The sequence below is a fragment of the Xenia sp. Carnegie-2017 genome, unplaced genomic scaffold (genome assembly GCF_021976095.1).
Source record: "Xenia sp. Carnegie-2017 unplaced genomic scaffold, XeniaSp_v1 HiC_scaffold_23, whole genome shotgun sequence".
Classification (NCBI taxonomy): Eukaryota; Metazoa; Cnidaria; class Anthozoa; order Malacalcyonacea; family Xeniidae; genus Xenia; species Xenia sp. Carnegie-2017.
Window position 1 is genome coordinate 606,032 of NW_025813486.1, and position 17,741 is coordinate 623,772.

General features: G+C 34.3%; 1 protein-coding gene across 1 annotated transcript in view; it reads left to right on the forward strand.

Moving 5' to 3' along the window:
* The first annotated feature begins 441 nt into the window (after positions 1–441).
* Positions 442–17,741, forward strand: part of LOC124447935 (ankyrin repeat and fibronectin type-III domain-containing protein 1-like) — a 28,318-nt gene continuing 11,018 nt past the window's right edge. The window contains exons 1-8 of the mRNA XM_046998931.1: positions 442–713; positions 1,203–1,337; positions 6,175–6,327; positions 6,967–7,114; positions 15,940–15,977; positions 16,809–17,041; positions 17,116–17,151; positions 17,225–17,303. Of these exons, the coding sequence (XP_046854887.1) occupies positions 592–713; positions 1,203–1,337; positions 6,175–6,327; positions 6,967–7,114; positions 15,940–15,977; positions 16,809–17,041; positions 17,116–17,151; positions 17,225–17,303 (944 nt within the window). The 5' untranslated portion in view covers positions 442–591. The remainder of the gene's footprint in view (positions 714–1,202; positions 1,338–6,174; positions 6,328–6,966; positions 7,115–15,939; positions 15,978–16,808; positions 17,042–17,115; positions 17,152–17,224; positions 17,304–17,741) is intronic.

Consider the following 17,741-nt stretch of genomic DNA (forward strand, 5'->3'; position numbering starts at 1 on the left):
GCGTAAAATTTGCAGTAAACAGTCTGAGTGAACTTTCTGTAAGCAAACAATCGCAAAATTAACATAATTTGCGTTCAACAACGTTTGGCCATCGGTTTTTGCGCGTGGGTTTGCGTGGGAAACGCGTAATGAGTGTCTTAGTTGATAAGAGTTTGTTTATAGTGATTGCTCTTATCGGAGAATGTCAACATTGACTATGCCATGTATTATTTTTATCCAAATATACAATTGAAATGAACTGTCAAACGTTAATTCCTTCGGATTTGGCTGGCTGGATTATAATGCATTCGAAATAAATCTTGTTAAAATCCAAGCTAGAAATTTTTGTAGCAAACAGGACTATCTGGTGGCACACGGGTTTTTCGTATGATATTTTTGCTGTTATTATTAATAGCACTACAATAAAGCGCACTTGTTTATTATTGGCGTTTGTAAAGGAGCCAAAATTGAGCTGTGTTTATATGGATTAGTTTCATTTCGATAGACGACGCTGGACCTTACGTGTCTCGAAAGCGATTTTATACGGCCGAGCTTGCAAGTGATGGGAAACGATCAGCCGAGCGAACAGCTGGCTTTATTTGTCGCGATTTAATGGATAAAATTATGGGACGTGCTCGAAAATACACAAAGCAGAACAGCTTATCGGAAACATACGTGAATCCTACTACAGTGCTGTCTTGTTTAGATTCTACGAAGCCGGTGGACAGAAATAGGTACAACAACATTAATTTTGTTATCGTTAACCTTTTTTGTGTGCGTGTGTTTTTTTTTTATTGAATGCGAAGAGGAAGGTAGGTTCACTCTAGAGTCATTTACATGATAAATTTCTCTCAAATAGCAAATTTCAATTGTGTATTTTGTCCACAACACGTGCTGGACATAGCGACAGAATTCACTCTTGTTTCAAGCGTGTTTGTCATGGGTTTTTTCTCTATTTGTCTTTTATTTTGTACAGCAGTATGTTGCTCGAAGATTTTGAATTATGTCAAGAAGATCTTCAAATAATTCGATAAAGTACATCCCCAAACAACTTGCACTAATTTATGCTTAAAGATGAATTTACGGAAAACGTTCTCTCCAGCTTCAAACCTGCTTGTCATTTAAGAAACTGTTTGACGTCTAACTCATTTAGAATATTCAAAACAGAACATTTATTGTTTGCTTGTTGTATTGTTTGTTCAAACTACTTCTCAACTCTACAGGATGCCCGAAAACAATTACGTTGAAAATTTGACGAAGGTCGTATCGACAACCATGAATAAGCGTACATCTATCGCAGAAGCTGAGTCGAAACCCACAGATGACACATTTTCCCTGGACGCTAATGATTCAAATTTGTAAGTAGTTTATGCATTAATAGTACTTTGTTTCGTTGCAAAATTTTACAGGTGCTTCTTCGGATACTTTAGACAATATGGCGTCCTTAACTTGAATATATAGATTGAATGTCTGTCATTCGATTCAGTCATAAAACTTGACATTTTATTGTTTTCATCGACCTTTCATTTAAACCGCCATATTACTTGCTAGACAGTCGTCATTAATACTTAAAATCGTTTTTTATTAATTTCTCGATGTTATTATTATTTTGCTTGTAAACACTCCAGCCGTGAGCGGGTCATAAAATTTGCAAACCTTTATTCGAATACGATGCTTGAAACTTTATGTTTGCTTCTGACGAAGGTTTAATTTTTCCTTATTAATTTCATTAATTATTTATTTCAGCATAAAATGATTTTTGCTGTGGTAAAGCTTGCCAAGTCTGTTTTCAAATGTACACGACATTGCGTTTGACTGTTTTGCCTTTTTTAATCGGGTTTTTCGTTATGTTAATTGCTGGCGATATTCTGTAAAAGTAAACTGAGTTTTTTTTGTATTTATTGTTTTGAATTACACTCCTAATAAAATCTCCAATGTGACTAGTTTGCTTGCTCAATATTAACGATTATAACGCGTACTGCCGTACATTATGTTGCAAATTATTTACATATACACAATTATCAAGTTTGGTCATGACGTCACGAGTAAATTTATTCGCGATGTAGCAAATTTACTTCAAATTACTCGCAATTTGAACTTACAATGTATTAAACCAAGCATTCTCTGAATCTTTGTGACAGGGGAAATCAACGATGCTACACATTTGCCTGCGATATTTAGTTCGATAATTTAGTTTGATAATTTATAGAAATATTACTTATCTCGATTACAGAGCTCAATTACTTGCAAAAATTTCTTCATTCACGATGTAACAAATATCTTCATGACGCAACAGATTTATCTGCAATGTAGCAAATTTAGGGCTGGATCACATCGCTGGACCATTAGAAATTGGGAAAAGGGAGTGACAATTTGTTTGTGCAGGATTTTTTTGGCAAGAAAGTTGCGCAAGATATTTTTTCCGCCAGATAGGTGCAGCACCGGATATTTTTTTGTAATGTTGTATTCGATATTTATCCGAAATGGCATGTTTATGCATTGCTTATCTTGATTTCAATTGAATACAATACCGTACGTCTTCAACACAAATCAAGACTTGATACGCACATTAAAATACGCGTGTATAAATATTTTGTGAAATCATCGCTCATGTAGAAAGAAATATATACCCAGTTCAAAAGAAGAGTCAAGTCCTTGAGAACCGCCCGGCAGGCCTTGACACATCACTAGCCTTCGCATTGCCTACAAAACAGATAAAAACCAGCGTACTAGCAACAGCTTTTCATGTCATGACGCCATAGAACTCTTATGTAATCTACTATTGTAGCCAATGTAATCATGCGCGCCCTGTACCAAATTCATTAATTCACGACAAATATAGCCATGATGAAGAAATTAATTTAGTCACTATTTAACTGTGTAATCAAATTCATTCATTAACGATGTTGCGAATTCATTTGCCATTGAACAAGAAGTTCTTTCATGATGTCAAAAACCATTACGGACTTGGCGTAACATCATCACTGAAACGGAATATAAAACAATATTTAATTTTTATACCTGTGTGTGTCGCAAGTCTGTTGCAGTTTGTTTAGTAATAATAATAAGTATTATAGTAATTGGAAAGGTAAATTCATATTTTAAAGAAAGTACTAAAATTGTTTACATTCGGCCGTGTTTTGCAGAATAAAAAACTGACAACAATGACCGCCTTATTATTTTCGAGCCGTATTCTTTGATGAGATCACAAAGAAAGAGCACAACACCACAAAAGACCCATTTTACGTATGTCGAATGCGTTTTAAACAAAAAGGGAGGATTTATAATGTAAATATATGAAGTGTTTCAACGTTGTTAAGATACATTTTTAGTGTGTTGGTTTTTTCCTAATTGTTTTTACTTTTCATTTTCATTAAGTGGCCGCTTTTATTTTGACTTCTTTTGATGCTTCGTCATATTGTTTTGGTGCCTAGCAACCACATAAACACAACACTGGTCGGCTTCAATTTTCTTCACTTTTTATTGTACATTTTCGTCGCTGTTTCAGGACATGATGTGTGATTTCCCGTGTCTTTATTCTCATGTAGCATGTGAAAATGACCTTAATTCTCGAGTAGTTTGTTTACAAAGGAATATACCATAACATAAGACAATATGAAATTTACCGCCTTTCATCGATATAAATAAGTATAATGTCAAGTCATTATGTGTTTTAGTTTTGCGAACGCTATTCATCTCAAGATTAATGACTCCATTAGTAGAGTTTTCACTGAAAAAGTTGTCTTTTTCGATGACGTTTTCCGAACAACTGAACAAGAACTCAAACTGTGATAATACATATTTAGCCAATATTAATATCTTTTATAAGGTATTGCCTCAAGTTTTCTTAAAATACTACGTGCATTTTCAATATCTATAATGATATAATGTCTTAAAGTACACAATGTATGCCTACGTAAATCCTGTGTCTGTCAAATTTTTATTGGTGCGACGTTGATTCTAGAAGGTCGTTGATTTCGTCTCAACTCTATTATTACACGGGCAATTGATCAATAAGAATAAACTCGGTACATGCGGTCATCTAGTGAGTGATTGTTTAAAAAGTAAAATATTGCTTCCCTGTTCAATTTGGAAAACAAACGTCTTTTAATAACGTCACGTCTTTTGTAAAAAGTCAGGCGCTGGTCGTGATAAGTGCAGTGTCGTAGCGGTCTTTGTTGTAGAAGTAAATATCGATACGCTGTGTTTTTGTGGTACATTAAAATCACTACAATGACTTGCGAAGCAGCTGTAGCAAACGTTTGGACAGGATTTCATCGATATTTAGGGTAATTATTGTTCTATATTCAGAGTTTGAAGGATGATAAGAGATTTTTACAGGGACAAACGTAAACTTTGTATATGTTGTGTATAGGTGATATCAAAATATCCTTGAAATTATTAATTTTGCAATAGTTGAAGAAAATCTCTTCGTCGAGGGAGGCTTATCAATCCAAACAGCAATGTAATTTGTAAACAATCTTTGTCTTATTATACCTTACTGAGCTCATTGACATCATTCTCTTTGTTTGTTAAACCGGTTTCTCTATTGATAATACGCTGTTTTTTACTTCTTTTCGCGTGAATTTTTCATGAATATGCTTGCTGATCCTGTAGGGTTGTTTTATAAAGCTACATGAAAGTGTTGTCTGTGAGATCACACATAACTTTGCCTAGTAGCACCTGAATCTTAAACTCGGATTTATCATTTATTCTGCTTTCGTTTAATGTTGTAACTGCACTGTATACGTATTGAACGTGTGGCTGTTTTCAATGCAACGTGACGGTGATTGTGAGTGTCAATATCATTGCTTTGTCAGTCACGAAATATAAAATATGTTTTGCCGCCTCTATTTCAAAAACAGCAAGTTGCGTCATTTATCAATTGCTTTACATTTTGCACGCAAACCTACTCAGCGAATTCTGCATTCATATTTTTACTTAATACTGTAAATGGTAAAGTCATAGACACAGGAGTGTCCGTTCATCTTTTGGATAGCAACCGAGACTTGGGACCTAACGTCTGCTGAAAGTTTACTCAAAGGGAGTTTCGAGGAAGGCTTTGCATCCGGTCTCAAAGGGCTTCTTCCAAATTTGTTTTCAAATTTGAAACAGCTCAGATACCGAGATACAAATTCAGGAGAAACTTATGGAAATGTAGAAATGCATCTAGTTATAGACCCTCGACGAAAGTTATGAAAGGAGAAGTAATGCTGTTAGTAAAATGAAAGGAACATATATATGGTTTATACAAACAAAGGAGACTTTATAAATTAAGTAATTGTTACAATTTCAATACGTCGCGCGCAAATATTATACATCTTTGTTAAAAGCACACGAGCTTTTCTCCTCCCAGAAATTTGACATGATTCTTCAAATAAAAATCTGTTAGTCTCCAGTACAGAATTCACTCTAAGAAGTGAACGGGAGTAAATTGTTTCTCGAAAGATGAAAGTGAATGAACTTGAAGAGGTCAACGCTATGCTGGTCGGGTGTAGTGGAGATGGTCATTAGGAAAGAATTGATGAATATTAGACATCTAATATTGAAGAAGTTAATTGATTATTGAAGGCTTTTCGTGGCTTTACACTAACTAAAATATATAAGAAATAAGATAACATGTGTCAGTGTAGGTAGTGATGAATGAACAACATAGAACAAGAACAACATAGAACAAGAACAGTCTTTACACTATCTAAAATATATAAGAAATAAGATAACGTGTGTCTATGTAGGTAGTGATGAATGAACAACAGAGAACAAGAACAGTCTTTACACTAACTAAAATTTATAAGAAATAAGATAACGTGTGCAGTCTAGGTAGAAATGAATGAACAACAGAGAACAAGAACAGTCTTTATACTAACTGAAATATTTAAGAAGATAACGTGTGTCATTGAAATTAGTGATGAATGAACAACAGAGAACTACAACAGTCTTTATACTAACTAAAGTATATAAGAAATACGATAATGTGTGTCAATGTAGAATTAAGATAACGTGTGTCAATGAACAACAGAGAACGAGAACAGTCTTTACACTGACTAAAATATATAAGAAATAAGATAACGTGTGTCGGTGTAGGTAGTGATGAATGAACAAAAGAGAGCAAGAACAGTCTTTACACTACTAAAATCAGCTTTATTTATGATAAGAGATAGAAACTGTTCTTAAATATATTTTTATATTTTGTAGATCTATCGAAGAAAAACCATCAACTAAAGCCCAGAGGAGGCGACTTCTCCGTTCGTTTACACTTGCCTCAATTCCTTCCAGTTTTGATAAAACAAATCGGAAGTTTCATCTTGCTAAGGCTCCACTTAAAGTAAAGTTTCTTGTTTCACCAAAGGTAAGGAATCAGCGAAGTTTATTTGTATGTGCCATAATATATTCATAATGTATTATATACATTTATAATATATTCATAATATATCATTATAATATATTCGTAATGTATTTATACTATATTCATAATGTGTTCATAACATATTCATAATGCATTTATAATGATTCATAATGCATTTATAATGATTCATAATGCATTTATAATGTATTCATAATGCATTTATAATGATTCATAATGCATTTATAATGTATTCATAATGCATTTATAATGTATTCATAATGCATTTATAATGTATTCATAATGCTTTATAATATATTTGTAATGTATTTATGACATATTCATAATGTATTTTTAATGTATTCTTGCGCATTCCAATATGTTTTCTAAAATTTCTGTATCGCCGTTGTTCATTGTAAAGAAATGAAGGATTGTGTGGGGATAGTGTAGGATAGCATGTTTTCTTACCACAACAATAATCTCGCACTCTGAAATTCACAACAACGAAGTTCATTTTGTCCCCTGTACCCCCCACACACCCATTGAAAACCTCCGAGGAACAAATATCCAATGTCAATAGCGAGAATATCAAAACTTTGGACTTTCCAAGAAATCCAATTTCATTATCATATCTTATACATTCTAGGAACGGCTTGGTATCTTGAAGAAGAAATTGAGCAGAATGCTATCGTAGAATGTGACACGCACACAGACAGCACTCCATTTGGTTACAATTCATCGTCACAAACATATTATTCATCGGCACCAGCCTCTCCAGACGCCCACGCCGAGGTAGGCAACTATTTTGTTTTGTTTCACTACAGATTGTACTACATGACGTATTGCCGACGTTTTGCACCTACATCAGTATAAAATACATATTCTGTGGTATAAGTGTGAGCGATGTGAAATGTGAATGCCTGTATTGACCGATGTTGTAATTTGCGAAGGTCAGGCGCGTAAACAGAAAAAACTGTAAGTTTTGTTTCTCCTATTTAAATAACAGATCATTATTCACTTCTTTGGACAACTATAGTTTTTGGCGGCGAGTGAACAAAGAAAAATTTACATAGCAGGCAGGTGCGAAACTTGAACGTTAATTTGGGGGTAGATATTCATATATTCAGCTCTTCCCTGCTGACTTCTTGAAATTAACATCGCAAACAAAAGAAAGGGCAGAGTTGAATATAGGATCTCCCCCTATTAACGTTCTAGTTTCGCCCCTGATAGCAGGGCTAGATTTTCAGGCTGGCCACGGCTCTGGTAGAAATCGAGTAAATTAAGTTGTGTTCTATTAGTAACATAAGAAATTCTCACACATCAATGGAAATAATTAATAATGGCGGTATATGTTTGTGGACGATCTACATCCAGAAACATGTAACGATACTCCCGGATTGAAACCATTTAATTTATTTTACTTTTATGGCGGTATATGGCGTTAAAATATTACAAACATGTGCATATGCAAACTTGTTTTTCATTTAAAAAATAAAAGATGTTTACTGTGTTTGCACGGGCTTATGCAAACCGAGGAGACCTTTGGGATAACTCGAGAGCAGATCAGTGCAAGCCCGAGACCAAAGGTCGAGGGTTGCACCTGCTCGAGAGTTCTCACAAACATCTCTGAGGTTTGCATAAGCCTGTGCAAAAACGAAAAACATCTTTTATTTCTTTAATGAAACAACAATAATGCGAAACAGATAATTCAAAACAATCGTTTTAATTTTCCATTACTGAAATGCATTCATGAGTGATTGACATATTCTCTTTGATTGATTGATTGATTGGATCAGCTCAGATCGGTTTGAAATGGCTAATGCGAACACGACTAAAGACCAATCAGCGCATGCGTTTTATTGTGTTTGTAATATAATGTAAAAGAATGGCGAAGAACGGATAAGGGGTAGAGAGAAGCTGCATAGTTTTGATAGACGTTTGAGACTTGGGTTCCGTCTCAGTTGCAAGTTATATGTTGAAAGTTACTGATATCAAAACGCATATAAAGATTTACTCACTTTTTATATCGTTATGAGAGATAAATACTTATGAGAACTGTGACGTAGTGTAGCTTTTGATTATAATATTATCTACGCATGGGCATTGACTATCTCTCGGTGAACCATGTAATGACAATGTATTTTATGCTGCGAGACAGATAACCGTTTCGTCATACAGTCATTCAGACGTCATATCTCATGGTTGGTGTTACTTCCGGTTTTACCATTCAGACATCATATCTATTGGTTCGTTTTATTTCCGGTTTATTATACATTAATTATAAGATTTCAGATGAGAATTGTTCCGTTCTTACAACATGGCCTTGATGTAATTTATGAATAAACTATGTTTAATAGCGTGACGTTGTTATAAAACACAAAAACAGTTTTCGTCTCTTGGCCACGGATACAAATATCACGTGACAAACTTCCGGGAAGTTAAACCTGGGAGTTTTCAAGCTGATATGTATCGACTGACATTTTCTAATCTGTTGCTTGATATGCCTTTTAAAATGTATGAGCTAACCTTTTTATAAATATAAATTTTTTTGATCAAAAACATCATCGAACGTTCCGTTTTCTCACCTTGGAACGAATTTCGGATTTTTTTTTCGGATCATAACGGATTACGGATCCTCTCATCGTTTTCCGTCTATATCTTGTGACGTAGCTACTTAATGTTGCGTGTTTATGCCAAGGCGATGGTATTAAGAAATAGCTTCATGTCATTCTTGCATACTGAAGGCGGCAGTGATGAGATTTTAAGATAAGACTATAAGTCTTGCTCTTATAAAGTCATACAGCTTAACATGTATGCGCTCGTTTTCATACTGACGTTAACAAGACTGGGAATATTGCGCGTTGCTTTAAGTTTCTACTCGGAATTTTGCTATTAATGATTAAGGAGCTATATGAGCATCATGAACTACAGGTAATTATGTAAGCAGAGTGTAAGACGATTTAAATATATTTAATTAGAAATTGACATTGTCGTTGTTTGTGCTGATGATCCTGCTAGCAACTTGTCTGAGGATATTGTTTGTGGGGTTTGCGGGGTAAATACACGCGGGAGAGATGGTCATTCCACCAATTATTACGTTAAAATTTTAATGACTGCACAAGAACTCTAAAAAGCAGTATGCATGCGCGTGGAACATTTAACATCGATATTTGATATGATTCAGCGAAAACAAAACATTTAACCGCAGAAACATATTTCTAAAGTATCTATTTAACAGTTTGTGCTGTCCTATATTGTAGTACTAAATCACTACGTATGAAACAGGTGAAGGAAAGTGAAGCTGTTCTCGTTGTTTGTTTTGGCTCCGACTCCTTTGGGCTTAGTAAAATAATCTATCTTTACAAGTGTTTGTATTTCATAGTGCACACAGTCAGCTGTTTGTGCATGCTTTGATTCCAGAAATTTCTTGTTGAAGTTCAACTTGACAGACTGAAGTGTTTTTTTTTAACAGCGAAATGCGCCGGCAAGAAAATATTCTAGCTAGTTCTAGTTTTGACGACGCGAGAATGTACAGTTCGTTAATTTGTCTGCTGGCGTTCATGGTATTATTTACACCGTTAACCCCTGATAAAAAATTACCATAATTACCGTTAGAGTGTTTCAACGTCTAGTGGATATTATGAATCTTTGCCAATTGTCTTGCGTTTTCGCTTTCCATAAAATAAACAGAAACTAACAATTATCGTATTTTGGGATATAATCTTTCGGTCGCTTCAGGTGTTGATGATCCTTTATCAAACCGGATTTTCTTTGCCATTACATGGCTTGTTTATATATGAAGAGTGCCCAGCGGCGCAGCTTCCATATAATGAATTTCAGATGTATTTAATTTCATTTTGGCTCCGAGTTCGATATTGTTCGCGAGTCGAGTCCGTATTTGCATAACTTGCGGTTTGTTCGTCGTGTTATACATGCCGCGTCGTTGGACTGATGTGAATAACTGTGAAATCTTTGCGCCATTTATCCTGTTTTAAATGATGTTAAATCTGTGGCGTTTAAATTTACGATTCAGGTATGGCGTTTCGTGTATTCTGATTTTGATTATTCAGCACGTGTTCTAGGGATGGAATTCGATTCACAGAGCGTTTTTTTTTTGGTTGTGACTAAAATACAATATTTTATTTGCTCCCCAAGATGTGTTAACATGGGGAATGTGGAGTGTATGCAACCGAAATATCATATTTTGCTCTGTTCATTCCGATTGTATTATGTGTTTGTAATGATATTTTATATGAACTGTTCTTTAATGATTGTATTGTAAATATTTTTTTGTACTTTCTGAGTAGAAAGTTATTCTCTGAAGTTTGTCTTAAACCAACAACCTGAAATATATATCGAAACATTCTTATAATAGGGGAATTTTAAGATGCTGGAGTTTTATAGTTGATTGTATAGATAAATTGACTTGCTCGTGTGTGTCCACATAAAATACATATATTATAAACAACGAGACGGAAAAGGAGGAAAGTCGTTGCAGATCGTAACTGCATTAATGTCTGGTACTATTTGTTGTTTTTAGGTCTTGATTTTAATCGCTTTTGTTGCTTTAAATCATTACATGGAGGAAAACGTTTCAGATGAAGTTGAAGTCACGTGACCAATTTCATCAGCGCTAACCATGCAACGCGCGCTTTCGCTTCAAACATAAAAATAGAGGAGTTACACGAATAGAGTTTGTTTCCAATATATTTATTTTATCTCGTATCATTGAGATGTCTTGTCTTGCATAAGGAAGCCCAAAGGCCTTGCAAATTGTAATGTAATAAATTTTAAAAACTAAACAAACACATCAACACTCCGATCAAAATGGCAGAACTATCATAAATTGACTATGTCGTCTACTATAATCTTGTTGTCCGCTTCGGTGACTAAATTATGAGAGGAAAAGTTAGGAGCGATGTGGTTTGGTAGGCACCTTCAAATAAAGATAATTGAAGGTTTTGTTTTAGCGAGTTTCATTATCATCGATCATTGTACGCCATTAATGTGTAGCAATTAACGTGATTGTTACGGAAGAAAAAGACGTGTGGTTTTTGGGTGTGTTTGCGGCTGTCTTTCTTGAAAACGATAAAAAAATCATCCCACTTTCCTATTAAAGGCCGGCACAGACATAGGTGTAGTTCGCGCGGTATGTCGCCACTGGAAGTTCAAGTCAAGTGAATTTTTTGTAAATAACATCTGGTACCGTTACAATTTTCATTTTCCTCGTTGTGAAGCGCAAATTATGAGCGCCAACCAGTAAGTGATATTCATGTGAGCAATTTGACACCGCAGAATGACGTATGTACTTTCAAGAATAAATATACACCCTTTGGGTTCCGGTTTCTAGATTTATTATATACGATTATTAACTTTTTGTTAGCGATATAGTTCCCTCGTTCGCTCCCTGCTGTTGAACTCTTGATTTCTCTTTTGTGAGATAAATTTAAACTTAGTGCAAATCTCGTATAACAAGCTTGCTGCGACAAAAGCAAAAAAAGTGTCTTTGTTCGCATCGGCATTTGCTATTCATGGCAATTAGGAGGACATTGAATGGGGGACTGTTTTATATATGCATATTAAGTTGAAAAACGAAAAACATGATTTAAGTGTTTCGCTAAAACATTATACTAACAATAGTCAACTTATTATTAACATGATAATTGTGTACATTATATAGATCCAGAAATTAGAACATAGAAGTCAATGGTTTATAATTTTGTTAGCAAATGTTAACAATAGCATGATTGATTATAGTCAATACAAAAAGTTTTGTACCTAGAGTCATTTTCCCATCCCATTTTCTTATGACGTATGCATTATTTTACGCATAAGTGATTGTTCGTAAGACAATGAAACAGTAGAATATAATATTTGATAAAACGAAGCATGGAATTTGTAGTTGTATATTTATACGACGACCACCTGTAAAGACCTAAATTAGCTAATGTTTTGCAAAGATCTATGATTGGCGAGTGCGCTGGAAATCACCAGTTCTTATGAATATGACATATTTTTAAATATCGAATAAATATACAAGTCGTTCGTTGATAAAAACAGCTCTCGATTTCGGCGAGCTGCGACTGTAATTTGACATGATGAGAAGCGACAGCGAGCGGAGAGTTTTTCCCTCGATTTTTGCAAACCTACAGCGAACGCTCGAACCGAATTTTGCGTACGGGACGTTGGACAGGGTAAGTTTAATCCGTACGATTAATCGTCTTCAGCTGTTATGTCTTGTGTTTTATGACAAGTCATTAAAATGTGGTGACAAGTTGCTCGAAACGGCAGGACTATCTCAGTTGATATCGGCATTGCTATTCTTTAAATGTCAGTGACGATTCAAGCCTTTTGCATGTATATATTAGCTTGAATAGTTTATATTATTTGAATATTTTGGTGAGTGTGTCGAGCATAATTCAACTAAGGTAGCAATAATAATAATGTTAATAATCAAGATAGAAACTTTTCAGTATCATACTGTGTGTAGCATGTCTGTTGCAAATGCAGGTCAGTTTTACCATTGATGTTTGTTTTTGTATTAACTCACAAATATATATTGTGGGAGGTTTTATAATTATCCACGACATGCTAGAGTTTCAGATATTTAAAGGATTATAATTTTACCCTTCACGTTTAAAGTGATAAAGGTATAATTATAAAGAGGAAGTCCAAGATATATGCATATTTTCTCAGTGTTTGTGTACGTGTTTGTATATTTTTTGATGAATTATTTTACTAACATCGTTTTTCATTGCGAATGAATTCAAGAAAATTTATTATGAAAACTTAATATGTTTGCCTTTAATGCATCTAATCCTTAGATAACGTATGCTAATGTCATCGATGACAAAAATTTTAATTGATTGCAAAAAAGATAACGAGTTGACTATTATGATTCGCTCTTGTACTAGAGGCCATAAAATTTTTTTAATACACCAAACACTTGATTTTCAAGAATAGATATTAAATGAACAGCTAAAATTTTGTCCACGCACCCAAATACATAAATATAAATTTACGTTGATGAGATTTTAGTATATATATATATATTCAGGATCACACGTCGAGACACATATTTGTAATATTTCACTATCCGCCCATTCAAAGACAATTTTTTTTAAACAAGTATCCTTTACTGTCATGAGACAGAATGACTCATTAATGACATCCATGTCGTATTTAATGTGTAAAAAATGCTCTTCGCCATTTTAATACGTATTTTTGCTACTTGCTTGCACTGTTGTTATTTTGTGCATACAATGATTGTATCTTCCAGTACAATTGTATTTTGCTGTAATAGTTTATTTTAGAACAAATAGTAAATAACCTAAGTATGTATTTGATGTCTTTCCATAAACAAAACTGAAACTTCAAAATGTTGATGCCATGTTGTAATTTACATTTATTGTAGCGAAATTTTGTGTTATCTTCTAAAGGAATTTAAGGCATTCATACGCTTTCACGCAGTGCAGTTGAACATTTGCTTTGTTTTGCTAGTTTTCATGCTGAGTTTTTTGTTCCAAAATTAGTTTTTTTCTTTTTTCTCATGGCAACCTGAAATTGAAATTTTTCTTTTGTGCGTAAACGTGTACACGTCAGATTTTGTCACTCGTTCCCAGTACTCGACTCTGTCTGAAAGTGGATTCTTGACTGTTTATGGAGAATGATAAGATTGTTCAAGGAAAATTTTTTCACGCTATTGTTTCATATTTGATGGTATTTTTTCTCATTGACATTGAGCCCGCAATCTAAATATTTGCATTAGATCATTTAAAAAGATCTAACTGGCCTTTTGCGGGGTGGTCACATATTAAATGAGTTTATAAGAATCTGCCTGATTATCTTTACTGGTTGTGTTTGTGTACAAGATATCATGTGGCAAATATGTTTTCAACTGGAGGGTCTGTGAGGCTCTAAGGGGCTGGGAGAGTTTTAGATTTATGGACTTTCATTTTACGAACTACCGACGGACAGGCAGCGTATTGATACTTAAAAAATTAGAAAATGTTTACTGTGTTTGCACGAGCTTGTGCAAACCGAGGAGACATTTGGGAGAACACGAGAGCAGATCAGTGCAAGTCCGAGACCGAAGGACGAAGGTTGCACATGCTCGAGAGTTCTCACAAACGTCTCCGAGGTTTGCATAAGCAGTGCAAACACGAAAAACATCTTTTATTTCTTTTATAAAATAACAATAATACGAAACAGATAAATTAAAAACAAATATTTTAATTTTCCTTTAAAATGTATTCATGATTGATTTGATTTTATTCATTTACATTATTGAGTTCCGATCTGCTTTGCACAGACCAATGCAAACGCAGATATGGACCAATCAGCGCACGCGTTTTATTGTGTTTATTTTACAATAGAGTACAAAAGAACTTTTCCCTTTTATTTTATTTTCAATGAAGGAAAAATTCTTTTTGAGGAACTGTGGAGGAGGCGAACGCTTAACAAATTAATATAGATTATTCACTAATGAAGTATGCTTTGCTTATGTAAACACAAGTTGTTAGTTACAGAATTATAAATGAATACAAATGCGATCATTTAGGATATTTCTGGTTGAACAAGGTGGGGGGCCCTCCATTGGATGATTGACGAAGGGGTGGCCCAGTGCTTGTGTTACGCTACTGTCTATGTATTTAATATAATATCTAATTTATCATATTCTATATATGTAAGTGTACCTAACTATCCTGCCCATGTACGTGCTTTGCTCTTTATGAAAAAAGCGTTATGTGCTCGAGTTTTATTTTTTGTTCGTTTGCATGTCTTTTTATTTACGTATTTTCTATAATCTTGTGTCACCTTAATCATTCTAGTGATTTGAATGCAAAAGAACAAGCTAGATTGTAATTCAATTATGAATGTAAACATCCTTGTCTAAGACTGTTGACGTTCATAAATCATTCTTCTTTGCATTCACTCGGCTTAAGTACTGTCGCCATAGTTTCTCTCACAAAGCTCCTTCGATATTTTACAGTACTAATATCTTAAGCATTTTGTTTGTTGTTCTTAAGCTATTTGTACAATGTCTTATGTGTTTGCGTCTATGGTAAAAGCTATTTTTCTTGGGTTTTGTTTAGTTTGTGTTTTGTCTAACGAATTAGGGTCATGTGTATATACGAATTGTCAAGTTTAAATACATCATTGTCAGGACGTAATTATAAAATGATTAATTTTAGTATTTTATCGATTTCCTTAGGCGCTTTATATTTTCGTTTTTGCTGTGTGGGAATAACGAGGGTTTGATTCTTTCAAACTGTCGTGCCTGCGAGTATGTTTGATTCGAAGATACATTGATATCGTTTGTTGTATAAAATTTCATAAACCTCGCTTTACTGTACTTGCGGTGGCAGATATTTATAATCATTAACCCACCTAAGGAAATTTTATCCTGAACTCCAGGATTTCGTGGAAGGCCCTGCCTGGATTATGCATAGATTCGTTGAGAAAGGGATCGACGTTGTCTTACTCAGCTTTGTGAATACTGAAATTCTTGACATCTTGAAACCATCTTCGAAATGAAATTCTCATCAGATTTATTTATGTATAGGCTGATGCTGTTGTTATTCTATCCAATATCACTGTCTTGTTTATTTCTTTAGGCTCGTAAGAAGAAAGTCATCCCACCTGACTTAAATATGTAAGTAAATGTAACTGCTTTGAGAATATTGCACACAAGATTTCTGACAATGTTGTCTATCGTTATGTCTATGCATTGCATGGCGGATTTCGAGAATATCAAAATAAATTATGGAAGCTCATTTTAAACTCAAAATACTTTTGTAATAACGTTTGTTGGTTCTAAATTTCTAGGTAATCTTTAAGGCTGAAAAACTCTCAATAGGATTAGCTCTAAAGTATTTTAAATTTGAATCTAGAAATGTATTTTTAGTAATGTATGCTGACTTACCCTGAATCCGCTAATGTGTCCGTCAACAGTACGGAATGATTGTATTTAATCTGTTGGTTTGAAGAAATTGTATATTTTTAACCGCTTCAGCCTCAAATTTTTGTCATTAAAAAAGTATCGAAATGACATTAAATCTTTTTAACGTTGAGTTTCACTTCACTCTAGTTACGACTGCATTATTGCAAATCAAATTATATTTTTCGCCAATCAAGGAAAGAGGATATATTTTCATGCAAAACACCCACTCTTCAAAAATAGAGTTTACGTTAGTAAAATGTATCCATGGCAAGAGACGTGCGTATAGAATATGAGATTTAATGTGATTTTTTAAGTTGGGTAACGCAATTTGGTAAGAGAAAAAGAACAATATGTGAACTCTGTGAGTTAATCTAAAATGTAACGTCGTATTTGCTTGTGAATTGCTCTTGTTCAGACTTTTGCCTTCTGGCCTTTTTGAGCACAATTTGTGTTTCGGTGATCCCAGCTCTCCCCAGTCCTTTCCAGTGTATCAGTGGAGTTATCGTTTGATATTAAAATTTGCTGTTCTGTATTTGTTACCAGGCCTCCTCGAGCTTCGATAAGTCTTGAGAATATAAACAGACTTCGCGTATCATCAAGTAAGCTTACATTGGATGGCCATGATGAGCAATCTTTAACTCCTGAAGCTGAGGACGAAAAAGTTAGCTCAGTGAGCTTGGAAGAGAAAGGTCGACCTTTGCGACGTAGTTTTTCTTTTTCTCAACGAAATTTTCGACGGAATGCTGTCATCGAGACCTCTTCTGAAACTATGTCTGGTAAGAAATGATTTCAATTCTTTTGAATGTCTCTGGAGAATTTGAACTGGAATCATTTATTTTTTTGTCAACAGTAAAAACGAAGCGAAAAAGAGACAATATACTGGAAGGTTTGTATTACATGATTTTTGGTAAAATGCTTTTTCGTCAATTTATTTATTGGGGTTTTTTTCTCGTTTATAGCTTTCTTCAAAGCTGTTGAACATCAAGATTCGGAACAAATCGCTAAACTTCTGTCTACGACTGACGTTGATGTGAACGAGTGAGTACGAATGATGATCATTAAAGTTTAAAGTTTTATTGCAATGTTGAAGTTTGATTCTAAAACAAGTTTCTTTCCATTTTATAAAAAGTAAAAAAAAACACATTATAACTTTAAATCATGACCGTGACGAAGAGTGGTGACCAAATCCATGCTCCATTACCCTTTCCAATGACTTTGCCCACTTTTTTGGAAAACTTGAGTGTCATTCCTTCCTCCATCTGGGCTAACTTCTTTGCGAACGCATTGTTTTAGTCCAATATTCTTTCGCGCAAGCATCTAAAAGAACGTATTTTTTTTTGTTGTCTTTGTGGATTGAGAAAAGTTTTCAGGAAATACAACAGTGGTGTAGGGTAGGGTTAGGTCAAGTAGGATAGGATGTGGTTAAGTGGGATAGAGTGTGGTAAAGTGGAATAGGATATAGTGGAAGGTGGCCAA